The sequence below is a fragment of the Beta vulgaris genome, chromosome 1 (genome assembly GCF_026745355.1).
Source record: "Beta vulgaris subsp. vulgaris cultivar EL10 chromosome 1, EL10.2, whole genome shotgun sequence".
Lineage (NCBI taxonomy): Eukaryota > Viridiplantae > Streptophyta > Magnoliopsida > Caryophyllales > Amaranthaceae > Beta > Beta vulgaris.
Window position 1 is genome coordinate 45,671,907 of NC_079202.1, and position 13,514 is coordinate 45,685,420.

General features: G+C 36.5%; 2 protein-coding genes across 2 annotated transcripts; both read right to left on the minus strand.

Moving 5' to 3' along the window:
• Positions 1-410: 410 nt before the first annotated feature.
• LOC104892649 (probable beta-D-xylosidase 7) lies at positions 411-8,082 on the minus strand. Its single transcript, XM_010678636.4, has 7 exons — positions 7,473-8,082; positions 4,727-5,026; positions 3,073-3,242; positions 2,773-2,870; positions 2,089-2,500; positions 1,634-1,986; positions 411-1,272 (listed from the first exon to the last, which is right to left on the minus strand). Exons 1-7 carry the CDS (start codon positions 7,878-7,880, stop codon positions 677-679), a joined length of 2,337 nt encoding a protein of 778 aa, XP_010676938.2. The 5' UTR covers positions 7,881-8,082; the 3' UTR covers positions 411-676.
• A 735-nt stretch (positions 8,083-8,817) lies between these two features.
• LOC104892658 (probable beta-D-xylosidase 7) lies at positions 8,818-13,031 on the minus strand. The gene is made up of 7 exons (XM_010678647.3): positions 12,344-13,031; positions 11,518-11,817; positions 11,259-11,428; positions 10,991-11,088; positions 10,405-10,816; positions 9,872-10,224; positions 8,818-9,517 (listed from the first exon to the last, which is right to left on the minus strand). The coding sequence occupies exons 1-7, from the start codon at positions 12,758-12,760 to the stop codon at positions 8,919-8,921; spliced, it is 2,349 nt and encodes a 782-aa protein (XP_010676949.2). The 5' UTR covers positions 12,761-13,031; the 3' UTR covers positions 8,818-8,918.
• Positions 13,032-13,514: the final 483 nt, after the last annotated feature.

The following is a 13,514-nucleotide window of genomic DNA, read 5'->3' on the forward strand; positions in this document are numbered from 1 at the left end:
GTATCAGCATACTAATACTACTAAGCATTCTCTAGTGTCTTCTTAAATTTTTGATTGAAGATAATACTTCCTCTGTTCTGTTTTAATCGAAACATATGGACTTGGCATAGGGATTTAGGAGAGGAGAAAGATAGAAAGAAATAAAAAGAGGGATCCATGTGATGAGGGGAGAGATAAAGAGAAGTGAATACCAAATAAAATAACGTTTCATTTACTTTGAAATGGTTAGTATTTAATTTATTTTAGAATGGAGGAAGTATGATATAAGTTCTGAGAATGTAAATCTTGTGTGCTTCTCTTTTCAATGTGCCAAGTAGATGAAGAAAAGTTTGTAAAGACAAATTTCATTCGTCCTTGATACGAAACTTGAAGAAAGTCACTCTTAGTCCTTAGATACTTTATGTCTACAATTGATAAACAACAAAATAGTATATTTCATTTGATACATATTTTGTGTTCAAATTACAGAAATGAGATTGACATGTTGCTTTCTTTTGAGCTCTTGATTTCCAAGTTATAGTAGTAACATAATAAGCATATTTCATATTTCGCAAAGGTGCCACTATTATTCAGTAACTCAAACTATAACTTGTACTCTATTGCCGATCCTTCAGCAAGAGAAGATTAGTAGGACAAACTTCTCTGCGATCGATGTTCGATGTTGATGGATGCTTGATCAATAAGCAACATGAACAGCAATTGGGAACTCTTGATCACCCACGACTAAAAAGTGAGTGCCTTCTTCTACCACCATAAGCCCATCTTGGTTGGCTCGGCTCAGGTGTTCACAAGGGCTCAATTCAAACTGGATTTCTGTTTTTTCCCCTGCTTTCAAGTTCACACTCTCAAAGCCAACTAATTGTTTCATTGGACTTCCATTGGTCGTGTTCTCTTGCCTCACGTACATTAACACTGGGTGGTTTCCTGCCATCTCCCCTCCATTTTCAACTCCAACAGTAGCTGAAAATTTCATCGTCTTACATGATTCTGACTCCATATCGGAAACTATAACATACCTTGCAGAATCAAGATTCTTAGCCATCTTGGTGCTCCCTACTGAATTCAGATTCAAACTCTTTTGAGGAACTGAGATGAACTTGTACGAATAAGTGGTGTAGCTTAGACCGTGTCCAAATTCAAAGACTTTCCTGCCTCTGTAAAACTTGTACGTGCGCCCTGGGTAGCCCGAGGAAGGGTCTGCCCTCATCCTCATGTCTGTCATTGGCACTTTAATAAATATTCTAGGATACCAAGTCATTGGTAATTTCCCACCTGCAAAGTTGCAACGTGATTAGAGTCACCCCATCACCAAGGATCAAAGACGAACACACACCAAAAATGACCCTAACTTGAGGTGATTAGTAAGAGTGATTTCGTTATATCCACAAACTTCCTAATTTTATCTAAAAAAACAACAATAGAAAACAATGTTAACTTGTTTGTTACAATCCCACAAAGATCCAATTTGAACAAAAGGTAGATGGATATGTGCAAGTGGTATGATTTTGAAAAACTAGGTAGCAAATTGCATTCCCATATCCATTTTCGTATTAATAAGGTAACACTGGAAAAAAAGCGTTTTAAGTGAAACCCACGCTTAATTTATATAGAGAAACTCTTAGTTTACACCTACCTGGGTTGTGATCTCCGAAAATGACTTGTGCAAGTGCAACACCACCAGCTTCACCAGGGTAACCGGCCCAAACAATGCTGCCAATGTGGGTGTCTACTTTGGCAAAAGCTATATCAACTGGACCGCCAGAAAGGATCACCAACACCACTGGCTTCTTAGCAGCTCTCGCCACCTGTGTGATGAGATTGTGCTGTTTACCTGGAAGCACCAAGTCTGTTCGATCATAGTCTTCTCTTTCCTGCGTTTGATCCAGTCCCATGATCAGCACCACGTAATCTGCTCCCTTTGCAATTGCCACAGCTTCTTGTATTGAAGCAGAAGAGCAAGCCACCTTATTACATCCTGGGTGATATCTGCACATATGTTGCATGTAACGGAATTACTTTTTTTTTTCTGAGCATCTTTTAGTAACATTAGATAGGAGGAGGTTCGAAGATCTGTTTTATAGTGAGTACCTTGTGTTCTTGACATAGCTTTGCAGTGCTTTAAGTGGGGTAATAGAAGTGCAAGGACGACCATGATAATTGCCTAGAAGTGTTAGAGCAGTGTCGGCATTGGGGCCTATGACAGCAAGGGAGAGGGTTTTTTCCTTGGGGAATGGAAGAAGTTTGTTATTGTTCTTCAAGAGCACAATGCCAGATTGAGCAGCCTTCAAGGCTAAAGCTCGACTCTCCCTGGTACAAACTTGAGCAGGGCCAATGTTCCCAAATTGCAGCTTTCTCGGGTTTCCATCAAACAAACCCAGCCTCATTCTCACTGCAAACAAGTTTTCAAGTGCCCTGTCTAATTGTGCTTCAGGCACTTTTCTTTGTTGTACTGCTGATTTTGTGTAGTTTTGCAGGTAAGAACCACAGTTCACATCCATTCCTGCGCATTTCGAGTTAATAGTTACTTCTTACATTATTTGAACAAGAATGGTGGTAGTTAGAGTTCAAAATTTCTGAACCAAATACGAATATGACCCAATCAATCTAATATCTAACCTTATATGACAAGTGTTATAATGTGCACTTATCTTATATATTTATACGATTGTGTATTAATTTGGAGTCCAATCCAAATTCACATGAAACCAAACACGATATTTACCCGAACTGTCAACTCTAAATGGTAATAAGAACGTAGCAAGTAGCAATTACCAGCTTTTAGGACATCAGCTATTGCATCTTCAGGAGCTTTAGCATATCCTTGAGCGTCATGTATGATTGATACTGCATCACAGTCTGATGTAATATACCTGATACATTATTATTTTATTAATATTTAGTCATGTAACATAATATCAATAATCATTTATGTCGTGATAAGGAACCAAGTTACTAAATGAAGTATGTCAGAACATCACATAAAATTGTACTATATCTTCCAATATTGGTCTCAGTGCTTGTTTCATTTTTATAGTGTGATTTGATCATAAGCTATTACTTGAAGGTATTTACCCGTCAAAAGCCCATTTTCCTCGTGCAATCTTAGTTAAGAGATTGTAATCAGCACAATTAGGAACTCCGTTGACGCGATTATAGGCACACATGATGCCGCTGGCTCTGCCTTGGTGTATGCAGCTCTCAAATGGAGGCTGGTATGTATCTGCCAGATCTTGTGCAGTCACCTACAGTTACATATTTCCCACCAAATAGAATGTAAGCTTTCTATTTATATAAAAGTTGGTAATCATGGAGTCATAGCATGCTATAATTTTTGTGCACCTGACAAGAAAATGAAAAGGAAATTTTGACAGAGAGTAAACTAAATATACTGTCATGTAGAATCTTATTAAATTTGCTTGATTAACTTCATATAAGTAATCTATGATGCTCGGGTACGGAGGGGTAAACTGGCGAGTTTGAGCATCATAGAACTAATAAAAGACATCAATGTCATAGTACGAGTGAAGCTAATCAAAGAAATTGTTTGATTTTGTGAAACTTTTGAAGGTATAAATTTAGAGTGCCATTTGGTGGAATTTGAATCCTTAATTTTGAGGTCATGAGGTGAAATTCTTGCCAATAGAGCCAAGCCAAGTTTGGTACTGAAGTTGATTAGATTACCTATCAAAGTTTTTTTTTTTTTTTTAAAAATGTTTTTAGTATTATACTATTATTATATTGTAGTAGAATAATCCTAAACATGTTCCTAGATATGCTCGTATAAATCAAGTAGACATAAGACGTTGTTTGGGGTCAATCATACAGTAGGGAATCTTTGAAGTACGCTCCAATCCGCTTATATTTTTTAATGGATAGCATATGTCCCAATTATCTTCCTTGTTTGGTAACATATGTCCCAATTTTCATGCTCCCATTTCCCTAAGATTATGGGGGGTGTAACAACTAGTCAGAAGCTTAGAAATTCTAGTAAAGAGTGTGGGGATGACGAGGAAATTATGAACATGGTGTAGACCACGTCATTTATTTAGGCAGATGAGAAAATGACATTCTACCTTGAATCAAAACTTGAACTAGAGTGAACTACATATCTCCCTAAAGTTTAGAAATCTGTATGAAACATTAGTAGGTAAATACAATTTTGTAACATTATTTAGTTATTTATCTAGAGTAAAGCTCGTCATTTTCCTATTTTACATTTTGATGTGTAAATTTGATTTAGTCAAGGAGAGTAATACATAATCATAACTCAAATGATTAGTTAAGAAGCTCAAAAATATAGTTGTTGACAATTATTCTACATTTATCAAATTTTAGCATTCAATTAATAAAATAAAAATTTACAAAATTCTATATATGAGGAGTATAAAATATTTGCAAAATCCTATAATATAGAAATAACCTAAAAAGAATTTGTCTTGTTTCAATCGTCAAACTCAATTTGAAGTTTAAGCTAAGTTGATTTGAAAAATATAAACTCGAAAAATCTTAATACTACATGGTTTAAACTCGGATATAATTGTAGCAAACTTAGGTAAGCCACCCTAAGTTTGAATTCAGCTCTACTTGTTAGCACCTTTGGCAGTTGTCACCATTAACATTGACCATAAACATTGACCATGATGGATCTATGCATCATTACAAGAAAATGCAATATACTAGAATAAATTAGGTAAATAGCTAAAAGTAGTTTGTTGAGGAGACTTACATGTGCATCAAAGACATAGCGAGTGATGTTATGCCAACGGTCCAAATCATAAGCAGTGAAGTGTTTACAACATGCCGACGCTTGAAGGTGACTAAGTTTTTGGCCTCCTTGAAAAGAGTCACCTTGTAAGCCTCTCACAAAGTACATTGCATATTTGCCAGTCATCAAAGGGTCTTCCCCTGGAGTTTCTTGGCCTCTGCCCCATCTTGGATCTCTAAATATGTTTATATTTGGTGCCCAAAATGTCATTCCTTTTGCTTGCCCTTCATTGTATACTCCTCGTGCTTCTTTTCCTATTGCCTTCATTCCCACATTTTATTAGTCAATACAGTATATAGGAAGCGTTTGGTTCACATGATTCTGGTATCAGGTATGGGTTCAGAATGAGCAAAAACCCATACCTAGTGTTTGTTTTATTATTTGATAGATTTAAACCCATACCTCAAACCCATAAGGTATGGGGTTTAGAAACTCAAGGGGGGAGGTGGGTTTGGCTCATACCAATACCTCTAGGTATTAAATAGAAGAAAAAAATTTATTCCCAAATAACAACCAAACACATAATATTAGGTATCAAGTTCCAAACCTATACCACCTTGATTTCATTCCTCATTCCAAACCCATACCATTATGTGAACCAAACGTCCCCTTAAGTGTCTCTCCATAATCATTTTCTAATTTCAGTTTTCACTATTTTTAAATTAATACAAAAACCACGAAATAACATAATTTGTAATTTCCGGTTTTTAGAGATTAGCTTTCAAAATAAACATAACTAGTATAAATATTACTTATTATAAGTTCGGTATAAAACGTATATTATATGACTTCTAGAATATTAAAACCAATAATTAGAAAGTGACACTAGGTCCCTGAATTGTGTATCTTTAATACTTGGCCCTTCTTATGTTGGTTAAATATTGATATTTTTATGAACTCTAGTCCTCTATGACAGACTAGTTTAATGAATAATGATAATAACATATCTTGAGAACAAATCTTGTAGTACTGACAGTCTGACATGAATTAGATAGTGCCATATTACCAAATTGGAGTAAGAAACTTGTGATGTTGATAGAAAAATATGCAAAGTAATTAGGAAGTAATGAGACATAAATATTGGTGAAAATTTAATTACTCATGCTTTAATGACATGCATAGATTTGAAAAAGAAAAAATTAATTGTTCCAAAGGCAACATATTTACATAAAAAACTAGTTATTGTCTCGAACCATACGCTCCAAATTATTTAATGACATTTCGGGTAGTCGGGCCATACGCCCTGAGTTATTGAATGACATGCATTTGAAGTCTTCAAAAATAGAAATATATGTCTTTAAATAATCCCCTCCCATAAAGACCAACATGAGCATTGTACAGTAGTTAGTTAGTGCACTAGCATAACAAAAATGAGAGGTCATGTGTTCGAGTCTTGAAACACACATTTTTACGATTTAATGTCTTATTTGATTGTGTGGAGGAGGGAAGAGTAGGGTTTTAGATATACATATCTATATATATATATATATATATATAATATATATATATATATATATATATAATGTATTAAGCCTATTAGGTTCAGGATATAATTGTACACTTGCACTAAAATTGCAAAGTGAGGGGATATTTCCCTCAATATATTCTTCCTTTATGCACTATTTGAGGGAAATATAGAATTAATGTGACTTGTGAGTGTGTAAGCATCCCTCTTCATTACTCCCTCCGTCTCAATTTATTTGCTACAAGCACTTTTTCACAAATACCAAAGAGGAAGTGGGGACCATTGACATAAATGGAATTAACAAAAAAGCAAATAGGTAAATTGTGGGACCTATGTATTATATATGGAAACATTTACAAAATCAAGAAGGGAGTGATGGCAAATTTGTAAATAAAGTGTGGGACCTATGTACTATATATGGAAATATTTGCAAATGTAGCAAATAAATTGAGACACCCCTAAATGGCAAAATGTAGCAAATAAATTGGGACGGAGGGAGTATTATGTATTGTAAATATGTATGGTTTCTCTTTTCAACAAAAAACAAAAAGCGTCCCTCTTCTTATCTAATCCTAGAAGAGCTTTGAAGATTTTTTTTTTTTTTTGAAAGGTAGCTTTGAAGATTATTAAGTCCTTGTTTAATTGGTCATAAACATTTGAGAAAATGACATTTCATAAACTACGGATTGTTATTTGACGGAAAACAAAGAGTAATGAAGAAACTGCAATTTTATGAAAAATATAACTTCCCATAAAATATGGAAATAGATTGCCTAGTTTTCCTTCAAATCAATCAAAATTCTCACAAATTGTTTAATGTCAACCAAACTAAACATTTTCCAAGAATTGTACGAAAAGAAATAATTCCAATCAATTAGAACTTTCAATCGTCATAAAACAGGGTTACATCAGTAAATTTCCTAATAATTTTGATATTTTATGACATATGTGCATTACTTTACAAACTCTCATTAAAATAAAGTAGGATATGATAAAAGATAATGTCTCCCTATCAGATTTATACTATAGGGTCTATGAAAAAACTTATGACATAGTAGGTCTTTGATACAACATTATCCTAATTGAAGTTCAAGAAAAATCTCATTCTTGAATTATTTTCAAATCAAGAATGATCAACCATTAACCGCTACCAACACGCCTAACAGCTATTACTATTATTATTGTCGAACAGGCGAACACACCCTTAAAATCTTTTTTGAGAGACAAGAAAAGTGAAATTACCTGGCCAATGCGGTACCAGAGACGAACATCAAAAGAAGCAGCAGTAAGAATAACTTGAGGAAAGCTAGTAGCAGCACGGATGGTACCATGGAGAGAAACTCCAGGCCCTGCGTCGGCCACCCCGTGCAATGCCTCTGACCACCATTCGTAAGCCGGGATGCCGAGACGGGGGATACTAGGGGCAGTATTTACCAACTGAGAAACTTTCTCATCTAATGTCAAACGAGCTATTAAATCTTTGGCTCGTTTTCTAATTGGTAAATCAGCTCTACAGAATGTGTAACGTTTCGTGTTCGGGTTCGAGGAATCGCAAGCGAATGGTGGCTCAGTCGCTGCTGCTGCCGCAATGTTGGCTATAATTAGCAGCAGCAATGTTGTAAAGACGGATGTTTTTAGAGGGAGCCTCATTTGAATTGTGTATGGTGTTTTTTTTTTTTTTTTGGTTTGTTACTTTTGCTTGAGAGTGGTAATAATAATGACTAATAAATAGACAAATGAGAAAGCTAATAAAGTGAGGGAGGCTAAAGTGAGCTAGTAATGAAAGTAGCTGATTGGTTCATTTGGTTTACAAACGTAAAAAGACAGTAAAGCCCTTTTTGGCTTGTTGCTTCCAACATTATGAATATTGGGCAGAAATCGCGGTTTATAGTAACCCCATTGATTAGCTTGATTCCAAGATAGAGTGTAATTTATCATGTGATTCAAGATATTTAGTAGAATTTTTTGCAGGCATATATCAGTGTAATAGGACATTTTGTGGGGATGTACCTCACTAAATTTTTTTGTCGGGATATACCAACCTAAATTTAAGTTTTATTAAAAGGTACCAAAAATACTATTTTCTGCGAGAAGGTCAAATTTTCAGCCCTTGACTTGCTTAATCACTCTTTATATAGTATGTGACATTCAATTGCTTCTATTACATTGATTTTCTTCCAACTTCCTCACTATCACTTTGTGGCTCACGCGCGAGTTCTTACAAAGTCAAAGGCCGAAAATTTGACTTTCTCGCCGAAAATAGTGTTTTTGGTATTTTTGTTAACAAAACTTAAATTTAGGTTGGTATATTCCGACAAAAAAAATTTATTGAGGTATATCACCACAAAATACCCTATTACCCTGATATATCCCCGCAAAAAACTCTATTTAGTATTCTAAAGTGGGCTTTCTCCGTTTTTAAATTGGAACTAGCTCTTGTCGCGCGCGATACATTTTGAATTATTTACCAACGTCCGTTTGAAGTTCCCAAAAGTAAATGATTTTTTCTCTCACAAAGACTAACATGAGTATTGTAGTGTAGTTGGTTAGTGCATTAGCATATCAAATGAGAGGTCATAGGTTCGAGTCTTGAAATACACATTTTTATTGCTTAATGCCAGCATAACATTTGTTTGTACAAGGTAAGAGACTTTTAAGTAGAAACTTCAGAAGTCCAATTGGGCTTGCTCAATAATTTGTGAGTTGAATGGTGATTGGAAACTCTTGATCTCCCACAATTAGAGAGTAAATGCCTTCTTCCACCACCATAACCCCATCTTGGTCAGCTCTACTCAGGTGCTTACAAGGGTTCAATTCAAACTGGATTTCTGTTTGTTCCCCTGCATTCAAGTAGACACTCTCAAACCCAACTAACTTCTTTATCGGACTTCCATTGATCGCGTTTTCTTTCCTTGCATACAACAACACCGGGTGCTTTCCTGCCACATCACCTTCATTTGTCACTCCAATAGTAGCTATAAACTTCATTGTACTACAGGGTCCAGAATCCTTATCTAAAACTATAGCATACTTGGTCGAATATGAATACTCAACGACTTTGATAGTTCCTACTAAATTTAAGTACTGAGTGTTTGGAGTAACTGTAATGAAATTATAGTGGTAGGATGTGTAGCTTAGACCATCTCCGAATTCAAATACTGTACTTCCTTGGTAGAACTTGTATGTACGCCCTGGATAGCCTGAGGAAGGGTCTGCTCTCATTCTCATGTCTGTCATTGGTACTTCAACAAATTGTTGTGGATACCAAGTCATTGGTAGTTTTCCACCTGCAACATTATGAAATACTTACTATCCACAGCATGAACATCAACAACGATAAAAAAACATGACAAAACTGATATGTACACAATTATGTGACAAATATTTGTTGACAAACTAATTTTAATCTGACTCGAAAATTAATGTTGTTGGTATTGGTTTTTTTCAAGATAAGCTAACTTGTCATAGGCTCGAATATGGTCCTATTCGAATTGGCCTGAACAACCTCAGTCTATATAGTAACTCAACTGATCTGTTTGCCACCACTCGCTGTGATTATGCCATCAAGAACTTATTATGGAAAAGCATAATAAAATCTAACCAAATTCAGAATTTAAGAGAAACTATTTGTTAGTACCCACCTGGATTATAATCTCCAAAAATGATTTCTGCAAGTGCAACACCACCTGCTTGACCAGGGTAACCAGCCCAGATGATACCGCCTATGTTGGCATCTATTTTGGCGAAGGTTACATCAACTGGACCTCCACACAGAAGCACTAATACCACTGGTCTTTTAGCAACTCTTGCAACCTGTTGTATCAGATTATGTTGCTCACCTGGCAGGACCAAGTTCAACCGATCAAGACCTTCTGTTTCCTGTGTTGTATCAAGCCCCATGATTAGCACCACATAATCTGCTGCCTCTGCTATATTCGAGGCTTCTTCGATTGAAGCAAAAGAACAAGCCACATTCTCACACCCTGGGTGGTATCTGCACGGATGGTAATCTCAGATAAGAAGATAAAGAACATGATGAACTCAATGGACTTTAATTTCTCCAAGACAAAAATTTGTGCATCTTTAGGTGCAATGCATAACTAAAATGTCTAAACTAATGTTAGACAGAGGGAGAATAAGCTATAAAAGGAGGCATAAGGTTTTCTTTTAGTACATTGTGTTCTCGACGTAGCTTTGTAGTGCTTGAAGTGGGGAAATAGAATTGCAAGGACGACCACGATAGTTGCCTAGAAGCGTCAAAGCAGCATCAGCATTGGGGCCTATGACAGCTAGGGAAAAGGTTTGTTCCTTTGGGAGTGGGAGAAGCTTGTCTTTGTTTTTCAAGAGAACGATGCCCTGTCGAGCAGCCTCGAGGGCTAAGGCCTTACTCTCTTGGGTGCACACATCTGCAGGGCCAAGACTCCCATATTGCAGATCTTTTGGGTTGCCATTAAACAAGCCCAACCTCATTCTCACTGCAAACAAGTTTTCAAGTGCTCTGTCTACCTCTGCTTCTACCACTTTCCCTTGTTCTACTGCTGATTTTGTGTAATTCAGTAGGTAAGACCCACAGTTCAGATCCATACCTGTGTACATGAAATTAAAAGTTAGTACATAGTAGTACTTCTTGTGGTATTATTAAAGATTGAGACTTCAAATAAAAGAAGAATGGTAATCAGATTAATGTATTTTTGCTAATTTGTATTTTTGCCTATAATCGCGTCAATGGGGTTCCTAATTTGTACACGTTTTGTAGTTACCAGCTTTTAGGACATCGCCTACTGCATCTTCAGGTGATTCAGCGAAACCTTGAGCTTGATGGATGAGAGATACTGCATCACAGTCTGATGTTATATACCTGAGATATTACCACTAGTAATGTTATTACCGAGTTGATAGAAATATAGAATCATGATATAGTTACATTCATGAGGTACAAGTTACTATGGTGCCCATTCAGTGATAAATCACAATATATCTACATCAATTTTTCTTTGTTATAGTTAGCAATTAGTTGTAAAAACTAACCCATCAAAAGACCATTTTTCTCGCGCTGTTCTAGTTAAGAGATTGTAATCAGCACAATTAGGAACTCCATTGACGCGATTATAGGCACACATTATGCCACTGGCTCTTCCCTGGTGTATGCAGCTCTCAAATGGAGGCTGGTATGTATCTGCCATATCTTGTGCGGTCACCTACAGTTGTGAAATATTATTGTGGGATCTTATAGAATAAGATCTAGAAGTATATGAAAAGATGGCCTAACTTAGTTAGACGAACTTACCTGAGCATCAAATCTGTAGCGAGTGAAACCATTCCAGCGGTCCAAATCATACGCAGTGAAATGTTTACAGCATGCTGAGGCTTGAAGGTGTCCCGGCATTTGTCCTCCTTCAAAAGAGTCTCCTTGTAGACCTCTCACAAACTGCATCGCGTATTTGCCTGCCACCCAAGGGTCTTCCCCTGGAGTCTCCTGGCCTCTGCCCCATCTTGGATCCCTAAATATGTTTATATTTGGTGCCCAAAATGTCATTCCTTTAGCTTGTCCTTCATTGTACAATGCTCTTGCTTCTCTTCCTATTGCCTTCATTGCAAAATAGTAGACGGTTAATAATTACCATGTCAATCATAGATAAAGCTTACCTTCATTCCACAATACTAGTAGTATGTGAAGCGTCTAAATACTACTTGTTTCAATCAATACTTACAAGTGTCTAACAGAGGTTTAGTTACCTCAAATTACATTGAAGTCAATCTTGTACAAGAGTGACTATTTTACAATATGAGGAGACGAACTGTTGCTCTATAATATATATACAATACAAGTTCTGCATACAATTTACTTTAGCATAGTGATAGAGTATAGATCTATTCATGGGGCCTCAACCATCAGCTTAAGCTTTTGGTTGAGTTGGTCCCTTGACATGGTATCAAGAGTTAGCGTGACAAAAAGGTCACGGGTTCAAATCTCATCTACCCCTTCTTTCTCAGTGGAATATTTAGCGCTCATGGGCCTCAACCATCAGCTTAACCTTTTGGTTGAATTGGTCCCTTGACACATAGGAAGATTTTAACATAATTTGCGCCCTACAAAAATATACTAGAATTACCTGGCCAATGCGGTACCAGAGATGGGCGTCAAAAGAAGCAGCAGTAAGAATAACCTGAGGAAAGCTAGTAGCATTACGGATGGTGCCACTGAAGGAGACACCACGCCCCACAGCAGCAACCCCGTGCAACGCCTCGGACCACCACTGGTAAGCGGGGATGCCAAGGCGCGGTATAGCAGGGGCAGTGTTAACCAGCTGAAAGACCTTCTCATCAAAAGTTAGACGAGCAACCAAGTCTTTGGCTCGTTGCCTGATAGGCAAGTCCACTCTACAAAATGCAAAAGTGTCCGTGCTTGGATCCGACGAATCGCAGCCAAATGGTGGTATTGCTGCTTCGACATAAAGGAATGCTACTAGCAGCAAGGCTGCAAAGGCGGCCACCGGAGAACCGGAACTTCTCCGTTGGAGCCTCGTCATGATTTTAGCCTCTCTTTTTTATGTATTGTCTGTGTGACCTTCTTCTGCTAGCTAGTTTTTGTTGGCTGAATCTATAGGGCCGGGTGTCAAGTTTAGACTATAACCAAATTATGAAATTTCATAATGATTAATAGGATTATAGAATTGTTAGTCTCATTCACGTCTAATTTCTTATCATATTACACAATGATTATACTGATAACTATAGATGCTGCTTCATATATAGTAAGAAAAAGAGTGGAACTCAGGTCTGATAATAATAGATTGTAAACTAAAGGAGATGTAGTTGTTGCAACACTCCCCGCTTTAATTTATTGTTATATTATCAGTTTATGTTGCATGTGTGATTACATAATAAGTAGTCTTGTAGTTGAATATTATGGAGAGTGGGTCCTATACTCCTAACTCGTAATACTCCGATCCCACTACTATTAATTGGACCTTACCTTATAGAATAATGAAGTATGTTAAACTTTTTCCACAGAATTATAAAGTCTAAACTAAGGAGATTGATACCCCATTTGGCCATTAAGATTTGGCTAATCTTTTGCTTTCATTCTTATTTGCCCTCCATGTACCTCATGGGGTAAGATTTCATAATGTAGTTATCACGTTATGCTAAGCACAAGGCCAGTGAATACTGATTTACTGAATAACTATGTGTTTTTATACTAAGTATATAACGCATATTTTAGTATGTAAGGTTTTGGATGTATCTCAATAGATATCTAAAAAAATGTCAACTTTTTGTAAC

Bases quoted from the DNA above. Each gene is read 5' to 3' on its own strand.
- LOC104892649 (XM_010678636.4), bottom strand. From the start codon at position 7,880: ATGAGGCTCCCTCTAAAAACATCCGTCTTTACAACATTGCTGCTGCTA. The intron at 5,027-7,472 runs GTAATTTCACTT...GTGGGAATGAAG, and splicing joins TCTGGTACCGCATTGGCCAG to GCAATAGGAAAAGAAGCACG. The intron at 2,501-2,772 runs GTAATTGCTACT...CGAAATGCGCAG, and splicing joins AGCTGATGTCCTAAAAGCTG to GAATGGATGTGAACTGTGGT.
- LOC104892658 (XM_010678647.3), bottom strand. From the start codon at position 12,760: ATGACGAGGCTCCAACGGAGAAGTTCCGGTTCTCCGGTGGCCGCCTTT. The intron at 11,429-11,517 runs GTAAGTTCGTCT...TCACAACTGTAG, and splicing joins GCTACAGATTTGATGCTCAG to GTGACCGCACAAGATATGGC. The intron at 10,225-10,404 runs GTACTAAAAGAA...CCATCCGTGCAG, and splicing joins AGCTACGTCGAGAACACAAT to ATACCACCCAGGGTGTGAGA.